This window comes from Leptinotarsa decemlineata, unplaced genomic scaffold (assembly GCF_025532065.1).
Source record: "Leptinotarsa decemlineata unplaced genomic scaffold, Ldec_3_MD MMD2_tig00000591_RagTag_RagTag, whole genome shotgun sequence".
In the NCBI taxonomy this organism is placed as follows: domain Eukaryota; kingdom Metazoa; phylum Arthropoda; class Insecta; order Coleoptera; family Chrysomelidae; genus Leptinotarsa; species Leptinotarsa decemlineata.
This window is the reverse complement of record NW_027412552.1, coordinates 1077596-1091603: the sequence shown is the minus strand read 5'-3', so window position 1 is coordinate 1091603 and position 14008 is coordinate 1077596. Positions and strand designations below refer to the sequence as shown.

Genomic DNA, 14008 nt, shown 5'->3' with positions numbered 1-14008 from the left:
GAATGGCCCAAAAAATTCACCAAAAAATTTGGAAAAAATCCACAAAACTAATTTTTAACCATTATAATTTGAATTTTAGTATTCTAAATGAAAAGAAGAAGAGAAATACAGATGACTGGGAGGATCTAAGCTTTCAGCATATTTTGCTGAACTTGTTGGATATTGTGGAAGGGTATGATTTTTCAGATGAAGTAAGTAGTTGCTGCAAGTTTTTTATGACTATACTAAAAATTGATGGTTAACTCAGCACTTAACTATAGCACTGGAGTTACTAATTATATGCAAACATTATGTCTGTCAATGTCCAGTGTGGTAATAGCCGGGGAAATAGTTTTTTTCCGGCAGGCATTCACCAGAACCTGGAGCACAATCTAGAATATCCGGAGCCTAATCTAGATCTCCTAGAATCTATTCGAGGTTTTCTGGAGCATGATCTAAATTTAGCAGAAGCAAATCATAAGTTAGACTTCTTATTTTCTTGACCGTAGTCTCGATTTTAACAGATCCAGAATGTGATCTACATCTTGATTGAGCTTTGTTTATTTGGAATGTGCTCTAGACCTCGAATTGAGTATCTGGAATGTGCTTTTGTCCTTGACCTTGTTGATCCAGAACTTGACATAGATTTTGATTGGACTTTGCTCAGCTGAAATATATCCTAGACCTTGATTTGAGTGATTTAAAACGTACTTTCGACTTTGAACTGGACCTTGGCCTTGTTGATCATCCAGAACGTGGCCTAGATTTTGATTGGGCTTCACTCATCAGGAATGTGATCTAGAGCTTGATTTGGGTGATCTATAATGTGATCTAGAATGTGTGATTTGGAATGCGACCTAGACCTTGATTTGGGTGATCTGGAATGTGCTTTCGACTTTGATTTTAGCGATCTAGAACGTGACCTTGACTTCATTGATCTAGAAATTGACTTTGGCCTTGTTGATCTAGAACGTGACCTAGATCTTGATTGGGCTTTGCTCATTTGGAATGTGATCTAGACCTTGATTTAGGTATATGAAGGAACCTGCCGATACTTGATGAAAATCCATAACTAGCTTATTCTAAAAACACTTTATTGTGTGCAACACGTGTTGCGTTTTTGTAAAACTGTCTAGTGAAAATCACACAATAGTGTTTTTAGAATACGCTTGGTTTAGGTGATCTGTATTGTGATCTAGAATGTGTGATTTGGTATGTGAACTAGACCTTGATTTGGGTGATCTAGAATGTGCTTTCGACTTTGATTTTAGCGATCTAGAACGTGACCTTGACCTCGTTGATCTAGAATGTGACCTAGATCTTGATTGGGTTGATCTGGAATGTGATCTAGACCTTGATTTGGGTGAACTGTAATGTGATCTAGACTTTGATTTTAGTGATCTAGAACGTGACTTTGGCCTTGTTGATCCAGAACTTGACCTAGAATTTTATTGGGCTCTGCTTATTTGGAATGTGATCTAGACCTTGATTTGAGTGATCTATAATGTGATCTAGACTTAAATTTTAGTGATCTGGAACATGATTTTGACCTTATTGATCAAGAAAATGACTTAGATTTTGATTTGGGTGATCTAGAATGTGCTTTCTACTTGATTTTAGTGATCTAGAACGTGGCCTTGACCTTGTTGATCCAGAACTTGACCTAGATCTAGACTGGGCTTTGATCATCTGGAATTCGATCTAGACTTTGATTTCAGTGATCTCAAACGTGATTTAGATGAACTGGATCTCTATCTAATATGCTTTATTAACGACAATGTATTATTATGACAATAAAGTATTTCTATTGATTAGTTGATTGAGATGACTTCATATATATACAGGGATTTTTTCTAATTTCCAGGTTGGCCGCAAGAATTTATACGAGCTAGTCATGAGGCTGATCAAAGAAGAAGACCTCCAGTCGAAAGTGAAGAATAAGCTGATTTGCATAGCGGCCGAACTGACGCCCAAAAACGAAGACTTCACCAGTACCATCTGCCACATCATTTCAGAAATCCGCGAACCTTTGACTGCGTTGACCAGCCAAGAGACCCCTCCAAATACGGACATGGAGTGCCGCGCTGCCATGTTGAGGGTAGAAATCATCACGCTGAGGTGCAAACTCGAAGAAGCCACCGACAAGCAAGAGTTCATAAAGGCAGACTCCCTAAAGAGGAACATCGAAGAATTGCAAGCGGAACTGAGCAACTGCGTGCCACAAACGACCGTCGAGATGGTCAAGGTGTCGAAGGACGATCCCAAGACGGTTTGCAGCTGCCTGGACATCCTGGTAGCTTTGTTGGCGTTGCCACGCGTTCATGCTGTAACTCCTTCTTTGGTGACGGTGAAGGACGAATTCGTGATACCCCTGTTGGAGAGCAATGTGGTGGAGATCAACTGGAGGGTCCTCAGTTGTCTTAGTTTATACTGCTATTTGGATGAGGAGCTCGCCGAGCAGTACGCCAAGATTATATGCTTTCCGGTGAGAGAGTTCATTTAATTTTTTTTTTGTGATGCCATTGCTTTGTACTAAAGACTTTGTACTGACTGACTAAAGACTGACTTCAAACCAGTTGAATGACTGCTTATGCGGAAAAATACCAAGCATTAGGATCTACCCAAAAGAACCATCAAATTTGGTTGGTGTAATATATAACTATATACAGTGCTGATGTAAATAGTCGCCTACTCTTAATTTTTGAACGGATATCGATATATCAAAGTTGGACGAAATTTACGTAAAAGGGTGTTATTTTAGGGAGGTTATTTCAAGCACAGTTGTGAAACTGTAGTGCAAAATACCTTATTTGACTGGAAAATGTGGCCATATTCTTAGATTTGCGACGCGCCTTCGAGACAGTCGATAGGAAGAGATTACTTTTAAAACTACAATACTATGGAATAACTGGCACAGTACTGAAATGGTTCAGAGACTATTTGAGTGATGTAAAACTATTTACAAAGGTGATTAATATTACCTCCTCCGAAATTATTAATGATAGATAGATAGATATTTATTTTCTCCTTCATTGCCACTATTACATGGATTAGGTAAGTCAGAAATACATAAAATGAAATGTAAAATGTATAAGGTATATATACTAAACACATCTTCCAGAGACATGGATTGTGAACGTCAACAAGGATATAAACCAAGGCAAGCTTATGGAAATTACATAAAATATGAATTGTGTACAATTAAATAGCATACAACAGATACAAACTTAGTATACTGGAGATAAAATCCATGTATATACAAATAGACTGTGTACACCGATACACTATTGTGTGTTAGTATACACAGATGTGAGTTATGTATAACTGAAAATCGCAATTAAGATACAGGTCCAGTGCAGGTAAACAATTATACCCACTAATTATGCCAACAAGGTTTATTTATTGATTATGTACTACTATTTATAGTTTTTAAATTTTCAAATTCTTGTATATTGTAGAAGCAACCTTTGTTCATAATCTTTCTCAGTTCTTTTTTGAAGATTATTACGGACGAACATTTGATATTGTGAGGAAGCAAGTTGAAATAAGAACATTCTCTGTAGATTCCAGTTTTTTTTAAAGAATGCGTGATTAACCCTGCCCAGTCGCAAATTTTTAGAATTTCTAGTGGCATACTTTGAAATATATCCGACTTTCTCAAAGTAATTGATGTTTTTTTTGACATACATTAGGATTTTCATGAGATATATACTAGTTAAAGTAGGGATATTGTTCCGTATGAAAGTATCTCAGCATGATTCGTTATAGGAAAGATCAAATATTACACGAATTATCCTTTTTAGAATAGAATAGAATAGAATATCCTTTATTCGCCATAAAAAAATACAATAGTATTATAAGGTTTTGTCAAATATCATATACCATAAGAATATCATAAAAACACTAAATGAATAAATAAAGAATAAACAAATAAGGAAATGAGATGTGAACAATTTCAATATAAATATCACTGTCTACGTATATTGTAAATTCAAAATATCAGTTGGTGTTGAAGTCAAATGATAAAAATTCGTCGATACTATAAAAAGCGTTTTCCAGGCAGATATTCTTCATATAATTTGTAAACGAGGCTGTATTTAAGTTTTTTATATCTTCTGGTAGTTTGTTAAATATTACAAATGGCCTTTCCATCTCTGTGCTATTTCCCCATGACATAATGTTGTAGTTCAGAGTTGAGTGAACATAATATACATTTCGTAGAGATTTCATGTTCAAGGATCTCTTCAGTTGCTTAATCACAAAGCACTGGCTACTGAGTTTTTTGCAGATAAAGTCAATGTGCCGGTTCCAGTGCATTTTGGAGTCGATGAATGTGCCCAAAAATTTTGCATCTTCACACATGCTCATCGTGATATTGTTTATTAATATATTGTAGTCTGATTGGTTTTTATGCATTCCAGTGAATTCAATGCATGTTGTCTTACTAATATTGATTAAAAGTTGATTTCTTTGGCACCTTTCATGAAATTCATGTATGACTGTAAGGGCCCTGTTATTTGCTTCTTCTGGCGTTTTGCCATGCACCACTATTGAGGTATCATCTGCATACGTGAATGTCTCTCCCGTACTTATGTGCAAAGGCAGATCATTGACATACAAGATGAATAGTAGCGGGCCTAGGATACTTCCTTGCGGTGTACCCAGTTCTATGCTAAATTTTTCTGATATTACATTTTCTGTCTGTACTATGAGCTGGCGATTGGTAACATATGAAATGACCCAGTCGTTCAGCGAGCCTCGTATGCCCAGCGAGTTGAGTTTATTAGACAATATCTGCGGATTCAGTGTATCGAATGCACGTGATAGGTCAAAGAGAATTCCTAACACGAAATAATTCTGTTCTAGTTTTTCGTATATGTACTGTGTGAATTCTGTCGTTGCCGTTTCGGTGGATCGGCCTTTTCTAAAACTATGCAAACTTATGCTTATGCTAAAAAAGAGGTTATAAGATCATATGCAGCTTTTTCGATGACTTTGGAGATGGGGCTAACCAGTGTAATTGCCCTGTAATTTTCAATTAGGCGCTCGTCCCCTTTTTTGAAGACTGGTATTGTCTTCGAAATTTTAAATAGATCTGGGAATTGGCCTGTGAGTAGAGAAAGGTTGATTATTTGGGTGAGATGAGGTGCTAAAATATATTTGCAATACTTTATTAATTTTACAGGTATTTCATCTAGACCAACTGAAGCCTTATTTTTGAGATTTGATATAATACTAATAACTTCGTGCTCACTATAGGGGTGAAAAAACATTGAGGCATGATTGACTACTAATGGAGTGCCACAGGGTAGTACACTTAGGCTCTTACTCTTTCTTCTGTATATAAATGATCTTGTTTACGAGATCTCTGAGTGCAAAATCAGTTTGTTTGCAGATGACACCTTAATATACTACTGTTCTTATAACGTTAATGAGCTGGTAGATACTCTAAATAGTGAGCTCTGTAGAGTTAGTCGATGGTGTGATCTCAACACTCTTAAACTGAATAGTGAAAAGACGAAATTTCTCTCACTAAGTAACAAAACAGGTTATGATGAAATCAAAAATAGAGAAATTAGTATAAAGACTGCTAATGAAGATATTGAAAGTGTAATAGTGGTGAAGTATTTGGGAGTATTGATTGACCAAGAAGTAACATAAAAAGAGCATTTATTGAAAGTGATAGGAACTATCACCAATAAGGTAAATTTTCTGGTGGGAGTATCGCCTACCCTATCTAGATGGTCAAAATTTACAATTTATAATACATTAGTTTTACCACATCGTACTTTCTGTTCTTCAATACAGTTTCAAGTTGGATCGACTTCAAAAGCAACAAAATAGAGCTATGAGAATCATACTGGATGTACCAAGATAAACGCCAATAGTCAACATGTTGAGAGAATTTAAATGGATGTCATTGAAAGACTATGTGTACTATCAAACAATGGTACTGATATACAAGATACATCACCATCTATCTCCAAACCAAAATCTATTTATCATGCAGGAATGTTGGATTTCAATAATTTAGATCATTGTATCAAAGATTGTAATTCGATAAGTCAATTCAAGGGAATGTTAAAAATGCACATAATGGGCGAGTGATTTTGATTTTTCACTAGTTCGGACTTCCATTGTCTACTATATAAAATGATTTGAAATCCATGAAACAACTGAAAAAGAATAAGTAAAAATGAATAGCTGAAAATAACAATTATATTGAGCAAAATAAACCTGAAATGAAATAATAGTGAAATAAAATACAAGTAAAAATAGAACAATTGACCAACTCCCGCCAAACGGTCATCTCCCACGGAACCAGTGAGCGGGAAATGGAAAGCGGGAATAAGTGAAAGTACTCGAACGACCTATAAATAGTCATCTCTCGGATGAATCAGTCCAGTCATCACCCGAAGACGATTGTAGATACCAACAATCGAAACGTCGTGAACTAACGTGACTTGGAATCTCTACACTTTTTATTATTTTCTTTTTTCATTTCTTCATTTTTATTTATTCAATTGTTCTATTTTCACTTGTTTTGAAGTTATTCTTCAGGGTAGAAATTGTTTCTACATGATATTTGTTGTCATAGAATCCTATGGATTTTGAGATATTTTTTTTGAAAGAATAGGAAAATGCTTGGCATCGCTGTTGATTAGGTTTTGTTCCCAAAACTCCAGCTTTTTGGTAAATGCTTTTATATCAGAAATCATTTCCGCTAGTTCTCCCCTGAAGCTGCAAATTAAGTTCGTTTAATTTCTCTGTAATGTCCACGAGAAAACCAAGTCCTCTAAGCCAGATTGAAATTTCTAGTTTCGGTGTCGGTTCATCACGTTGTTTGAAAAATTGAACTATGCCAGATAGGACATCATCAAAACGTTTCAGCACCCGTCCTCTACTTAACCATCGGACTTCAGAGTGAAGGAGTAGGTCCCCGTATTGACAGTCAACTTCATCGGCCAAGGTTCTGAATAATCTTCTTTGTAACTCTTGAGCTCTAACCTTGTTCACAATTTTTACCACCAGTTTCATAACGTTGTTTAGTTTCAGGAAATTTCCACATAATGCTTGCTGATGGATAATGCAGTGGTAACAGAGAAATTGCGGAAAAGTTTCATCTTTATGACATAACGCCACCAGACCCTTATCACAACCCACCATAGCTGGAGCGCCATCGGTTGTCAAGCCAACCATTTTCGATATTGGAATTTTCTCGGAAGAAATGATATTTTTTAAATGATAAAACAACTCATGTCCAGTAGTGTGTCCTTTCAGTGGAATGAACTTCAAAAGATCTTCTTTAATCGTAAAATCATTAAAAACCATCCTGACGAACACGGCCATCTGGGCAGTGTCAACGACATCTGTTGATTCATCCACTTGAAGTGAAAAATAAACACAGTTATCTAAGTCAGTTCTTAACTGTAAAAAAATATCATTGCTCATTACTTCTACACGTCTCATCACTGTATTAGCAGAAAGTTGCATAGATTTTATAGCTGAAACTATCTCGTCTTTATTTCTAAAGTTGGCAAATAACGAGTCAGCAGCTTCTAAAAACGCCTGTTTTATCATTTCCCCGTCTTCATAAGGTTTCTTTTTTTGTGCAATTATCTGGGACACACGGTACGATGCTTCAGTTGCAGCCTTATTTTTGTCAACTGTTCTTAAAAATATTGATTGTTGTCCAATTAACTGCTTTTTTAACTGTTTCAGTTTCTCCTTTCTGGCAGCAGAATGTAGTGGGAATTATTTTTCAAAATTAGAACGTACAGTTTTATGATGTCTCTCAATATTTCCTTTTTTTAGCAACGGAGACCGAAGTATTACATAACAAACACACATTTTTATCTTTAACTTCTTGTAAAAAAGTATTGTTCTTCCCATTCCGAATGAAAGTGGTATGTCTTTACCTTCTTACAACTGCTTGCCATAATATTATTTTTGTTGTTCTCTACTAACCCAACCGCTGGACGTTGGTTACGCGTTCAGTTTTAAACTAAGCGCAATGTCGCCACGCCGTGCGTATTTATCCCGTTCAAAGCAATCCAGATCGTTCTCGAACACTAACGCGCTGGTCCGGCTGGTCGGTTCTAGCAGATTCTAGCTTGATGGCGTCAGCGGCAGATCGCTCACCGCAACGTTGCCGCTGTTTATGTTTAATATTATGACAATTAGATTTTTTTGTGGAATTTTCGGAAGCTTCTCTGATTTTTGCAGTATGACAATCACAATCTTACTCTTGAAAGAGTTCAAAACAAATTCCTAAGATTTTGTGTTCATAGAATGAGTATACCTGTTATTGCCAATGATTATAGCAACATTTTAGAAATCCTTAATCTCAATCTGTTGAGAAAAAGGAGGGAAAACTTTGATCTAATTTTCATATACAAGTTACTGAATGGCTAAATTGTTGCTCCTGAAATTCTAGAAAATATTAATTTCAATGTCTCAAACAGAATTCTAAGGTACAGCGATTTGTTTCACTTACGGTTTTATTCTACAAATTATGGCTTACATAACCCTGTTGATCGTACACTTCGACTTATCAATGAAAGAAAATTGGAAGTAACTGGTATATCTCTCAGCAAATTCAAAAACAATCTCTTAACTGCATGGTAGTATTATGATATGTATTTTATAATAACTTAAGTTAATGTAATGTAGTATATTACTTTATTATATAATTGTTAATTTTATTTTCAAATGGGGGTGATCCCGTAAAATAAATAAATAAAATAAAGGAATTAATAATAACAAAAACAGTAGTGTTACATCACTCGTCGTCGAGAGGGCGCTAGCAACTTTTTTTTACGAAAAGGGAGGTCTTATGATAACTCGTTTGATAGGTATTTCAATTCTCGATCCAATACTTTTTCGTTGTTGGAAATCCAATTAGCCATTTCATTATTTAATATTTTTGTTTCAGATCATTACCTATCGAGAGACGCTCATCACTCACAAAAACGCACTAATCGTATCGATTAAGTCTGTGTGCGACCTCTTCCTGTTATATGGGGCGAGCATTTTCGGCACTACGGAAGACTCCGCCAACACGACGAACCAAGCTAACCAAACGAGGAGGAGGCTGTACAGAAACGACGATGGCGAAGAAATCAGCACCACGTCTTCTAACAGATTTCAACTGGAATACATTATTGAGATTATGCTGGATATGCTCGACGATGAGGTTAGCGAGTTTTTTCTTTGGATTAATATTTTTGGCCCAGTTTGGTGATACGCTATTTTTTAGAACGCTGAAATTCGACACACCTGCGGAACGGCTATCAACAAATTGATTTTGAGCAATTTTCCAGTGACACCGTTTCTCATCACCAGAATCTTCCTGAAATGGTACAATCCTTTGACAGGTAAATATTTTGTAGTCATATACCTACGCTGCATTCGATAACCAGTTCTATCGTGTGTTTACTTATAAAAGGTTCGGCGCTAACGATAAAATAAATATATGAATAATAAGTTGATACCTCAATTTCAGAAAGGGCCAGATTCTACTAGTTAATGGTAAGTAACTTTATCTGAAGGCTGTATAGAGGAGAGATACATATGTACTAAAAAATATATATTTTGAAATCAAATCTCGAAATGATAATAATGATTTACCAATTCGATAAATCTAATCTTTGAAACAGGTAATTTTCCTAACATCTTCAAATATTCAAAAGTGATACCTCGCCACAAGAAAGGTAACAAAGAGATTGTCGATAACTATAGACCTATTTCTATTATAAGTATCTAAAAATCATTGAAAAATTAAGAGTCGTAAGGAGTGAGCGCGTCATACTGAAATCTAATTTAGAATTCTACGAGAAAATGATGGATTTTAGCAAAAAAAAATTATAAGGAAAAAACTTTCCTATATATACAGAGAATCCCGCTGAGTTAATGAATATTTCATATTCGCGAAAAAAAATATTTTGAAACGTTAATATGGGACTTTATGAAAAAAATATTGACTCAGCGGGATTCTACATCCAAAAATAGACACATTTTGCTCGAAACATTTTTCCATATAATGTTTCATTTGGCCGGCATATGGAAATTGGAGTATTTTGAAATTTCTTATCGGAAGGTGCTGCCCCACGACAGAATCCTAAACTGAAAATCGTATGAAATAGCGTTGGCAACATCACACTGGAATTTGTACGGTTTGTTTACTTTTGCCTTTTCAGCAGGGTCGTAGTTACTCTGTAGTGGAATGAGGTTGAAGGAATGAGAATTCTAAAGCAGGTAGATCGATGGGATTAGGAATATTCGATCTTAAATAACTCATTAGCATATCAAGCAGTAGTCTAGTTCACATGTACTTTTTTTTTTTAACATTTTTCAGCCCTGTCCAAAAATTACGACCAAGGTGTTATTCGATTCGTATTTTTGCCTAGAAAGTTTAAGGAAAGGTCCGAAAACGCGCGGATAAAAATTACAAAAGTTATAAACAATTAAGTGGAAAAAAAAATGGGGCTTTAGTTTTTTCTTAATATCTCGGAAAATTTTCAAAATTTTGGAAATTTGAAAAAAGATATGAAAAGATCAATGAATTTGCATAAAAAAGTTCCGACTCCCAAAACTGTATCTCGATTATTTATAATTTTTACAGAGCCCTAAAAATAGAGCCAAAAGCGGGTAGTCTGGCTTCTGCGCACCTTTCGTCACTCTGACATAAAAACAAAAAAAAAATATTTAAACATTAAATGTAAATATTAAGGAATGAAAAAATTCATGTGATGTTGGGATACATCAATAAACAATAATCCACAGTCAAAAAAATTTTATCCCAATTTTAACGTTAATTATAACCGAAGGACTTCGGTCGATAGCCCCACTTGAGCAAAATTATAATAATTGTTATTATTATTATTCTAGTAACCTATCCAGAGGATCAACTTCAGCCAATTCTCGGCAGTCTGATAGAAACTTACACGAGCACCATTGCAACAGCACGAGACGTTATATCCAAGGCGGTTATTCCCATACTAACGAGCATCGCAAGCGCCCCAGTTACGAGTCCTCTTGCTGAAGTCGACGTCGACAATTTGATTCAGTTCCTTTCGGCCATCACCAACTCGAATGACACAAGGGTGAGTGTAGAGATCGGTCGTGATTAGGGGTAGTAATTGATTTGCTTCAAAATATTTTTGATTTCTGGGATGAACTAAATTCAATAACTTGAATGAGCTTATTCAAAAAACATACTTTAATATGAGATTTTCACTTGGAAAGTTTACAAAACCGCGGCACGTGTTACTATACAGCGTGACTCACGGTCGATGGTAGGTTAGACGTTTCTGGAAAACGCAAAGCATGATTTTTCTGAAAATTTCACCTCTCACATTTCCATACCTGTTCTATCGATCTAAAATATTTTCAGCATTGCGGCGTTGCCACTTCTATCAAAAAGTCCTAGCAATTATATTTTTTTAAATGGAACACCCCGTATATTAATACATTTTTGGAATCGCTCTAGTATTTTAATGCTTTTTTGTTAATGATGTCCTATACCTATCTCTATCTGTTTTCGAGATAAAAAATAAATTGTGCTAAATATGGTCCAAAACATAGCCTTAATTGAAATTAAGTACATCAGTACTCTCAATTCATGAAAAGTTGATATTTTGATGATAGTTTGGACAAACTCGAAATATTCAAATAACACCAAGAAATCGACTCCATATCATACAGGGCGTGCTGAAATTACTATTATTTCCATTGTGCATAAAAGTAGTCGAAAGTTCATTTTTTTAAATGAAACCCCCTGTATATTACTCGATAAATTGAAAGATGGTGAAAAATGCTTCAAGATGATATATCATGTCCCTATACCTAAATCGTCAAGTTTTCTTAATAAAGCCGTTTTTGTGGAAAAATAGTTATTCAGGTTTTACCTACAAGTGTTGAAATTGGCATTTTATTTTGTGAGTGTGGATTATTCTAAAACGAGCGTCAGCAAGTGGAGCAAACTCACGAGCAAAATAAAATCACTTGTAACAAATGTATCATACAAATTTTTTTGTATAACGTTACTGCTGATAATAAAAAAAATTATAGGGTCCATGGGATTTGAACACACGATCTTTGGATTACAAGGCATATGTTACAACTACATACGCCAACTCACGTTATTTTTAGGAGGATTATTGGTTAGTCATGAAGGACTTTCTACAGTTGGACTGAATACTGCTTCGTCATCGTCAGTAACTTCACAGGGATTTAATATTACCAATAGCACGAACTGCATGTGTGAACTTTTCTAAATGATTTTTTGGTAGGTGTTCTGATTGAAGTGTTTCTATCAAAGATATTTTCAATAACAGTTGTACAAGAAATAATTTTTAAAGAATTTGATTTCTAGGTAGCCGTGGAATTATCAAGCTTATGACAGTTTGGTGACTTATAAGTAATTGATAAATGGTTATTGACGGTGTTTCAAAAAATCGCCAAAAATGAATGCAAATATTGATTATTCAAACGAAGTTCTTATGAAATTATTTATTATACACGGACCAAATCATTGCCAGAACTTGTAGAAAATTCAACCAAATGTATCCTGAATTAACACCAATGAACGAGAGGAAGTAATTTCCTTAACTATGGCGCCATGTTAAAAGCGCCTTCAACATTACCAAAACCTGTTACTTCAAATGAGGACAATACTGTTAACGTTTTGGCATATTTTTATGCATATCCAGAAGCTTCTATTCGCAGTGCAGAAAAAGATTTAGGTGTATCACATGCTACAGTACAACGAATTTTGAAAAATCACGGAATGCATCCGTATAAATTTACCAAAGTTCAAGCTCTAAAAGCAGAAGACTTCGAACGTAGAATGAATTTTTGTGAATCCCTTTTGATTCATACACGGGAAGATCGGGAATTTTTGTCAAAAATAATTTGGAGCGACGAATCAAAATTTACGAGGGTTGGTATTTTCAATAGAAGGAATAAACATTTTTGGGCCGATCATAATCCTCATGTTACAAAAGAAATGGGTTTTCAAGAAAAATTTAACCTGAATGTTTTCTGTATTCTGAAGAATAATAAAATTAGCTTTTTTATTTATGAAGACACACTGAATGCAGAGAGATATCTCCAAATGTTGAGGACGACTGTAACCGATTTTCTTGAAAATTTGCCTTTAGAGGAATATAGGAATTCGTGATTTCAACTGGACGGAGCGCCAGCTCATTCCACCCAGGAAGTTTCCAGGAAACTTTACGAACTCTTCGACGAGCGTTGGTCTAGGCGTTTAGGGCCGTGGGATTGGCCACCGAGATCACCCGATCTCACGCCACATGACTTTTTTTATGGGGTGTTTTAAAAGAAAGGGTATACAGTACTCCAGTGCCTACCAAAGAAGAATTGCGACGGCGAATAGTGCGGAGTATTGAAGATCTGGATCCCCAGGAAATTGAAAAAGCAACCACAAGTCGCTTACAAAAAAATATTTTAAAGTGTTTAGAATGTAATGGACAACATTTTCAGCATTTATTGTGAAAATGTGATATTTTGTTTACAATTTTGTTATTTTGAATCATCCTATTCTGTTATTGTCTGTACTTTCACATGTTTCAGCCCACAAAATCTTACTTTTTACCTAGAAATGACTGATTTTTGGTACAGTTGTTCCCTGGAAACTTTGAGCCATAGTTAACGAAATTATTTTGTAACCTTACAAACTTCCTCTCGTTCATTGGTGTTAATTCAGAATACATTTGGTTGAATAGCAGTTCGGTTACTTATAAAAGTAACCGAACTGCTATAAGCTTGATAATTCCACTGCTACCTAAATCCAAATTCTAAAAAAAATAATGTTTCTAGAAGAAGCGACTTTATTGAGAAAACAAGACTATTTAGGTATAGTGACATTTTATATCATCTTGAAGCATTTTTCACCATCTTTCAATTTATCGAGTAATATACAGGGGGTTTCATTTGAAAAAATGAACTTTTGACTATTTTTATGCACAATGGAAATAATAATAATTTTGGCACGCCCTGTATGATA

The 14008-nt window shown here is 35.2% G+C and overlaps 1 protein-coding gene across 1 annotated transcript in view; it reads left to right on the top strand.

The window, feature by feature from the left end:
• The window catches only part of LOC111505064 (condensin complex subunit 3), a 31037-nt gene that overhangs the window by 5126 nt on the left and 11903 nt on the right, over nucleotides 1–14008 (top strand). Inside the window, exons 7-11 of the mRNA XM_074174520.1 lie at nucleotides 80–191; nucleotides 1844–2464; nucleotides 8915–9175; nucleotides 9239–9356; nucleotides 10870–11084. Of these exons, the coding sequence (XP_074030621.1) occupies nucleotides 80–191; nucleotides 1844–2464; nucleotides 8915–9175; nucleotides 9239–9356; nucleotides 10870–11084 (1327 nt within the window). The remainder of the gene's footprint in view (nucleotides 1–79; nucleotides 192–1843; nucleotides 2465–8914; nucleotides 9176–9238; nucleotides 9357–10869; nucleotides 11085–14008) is intronic.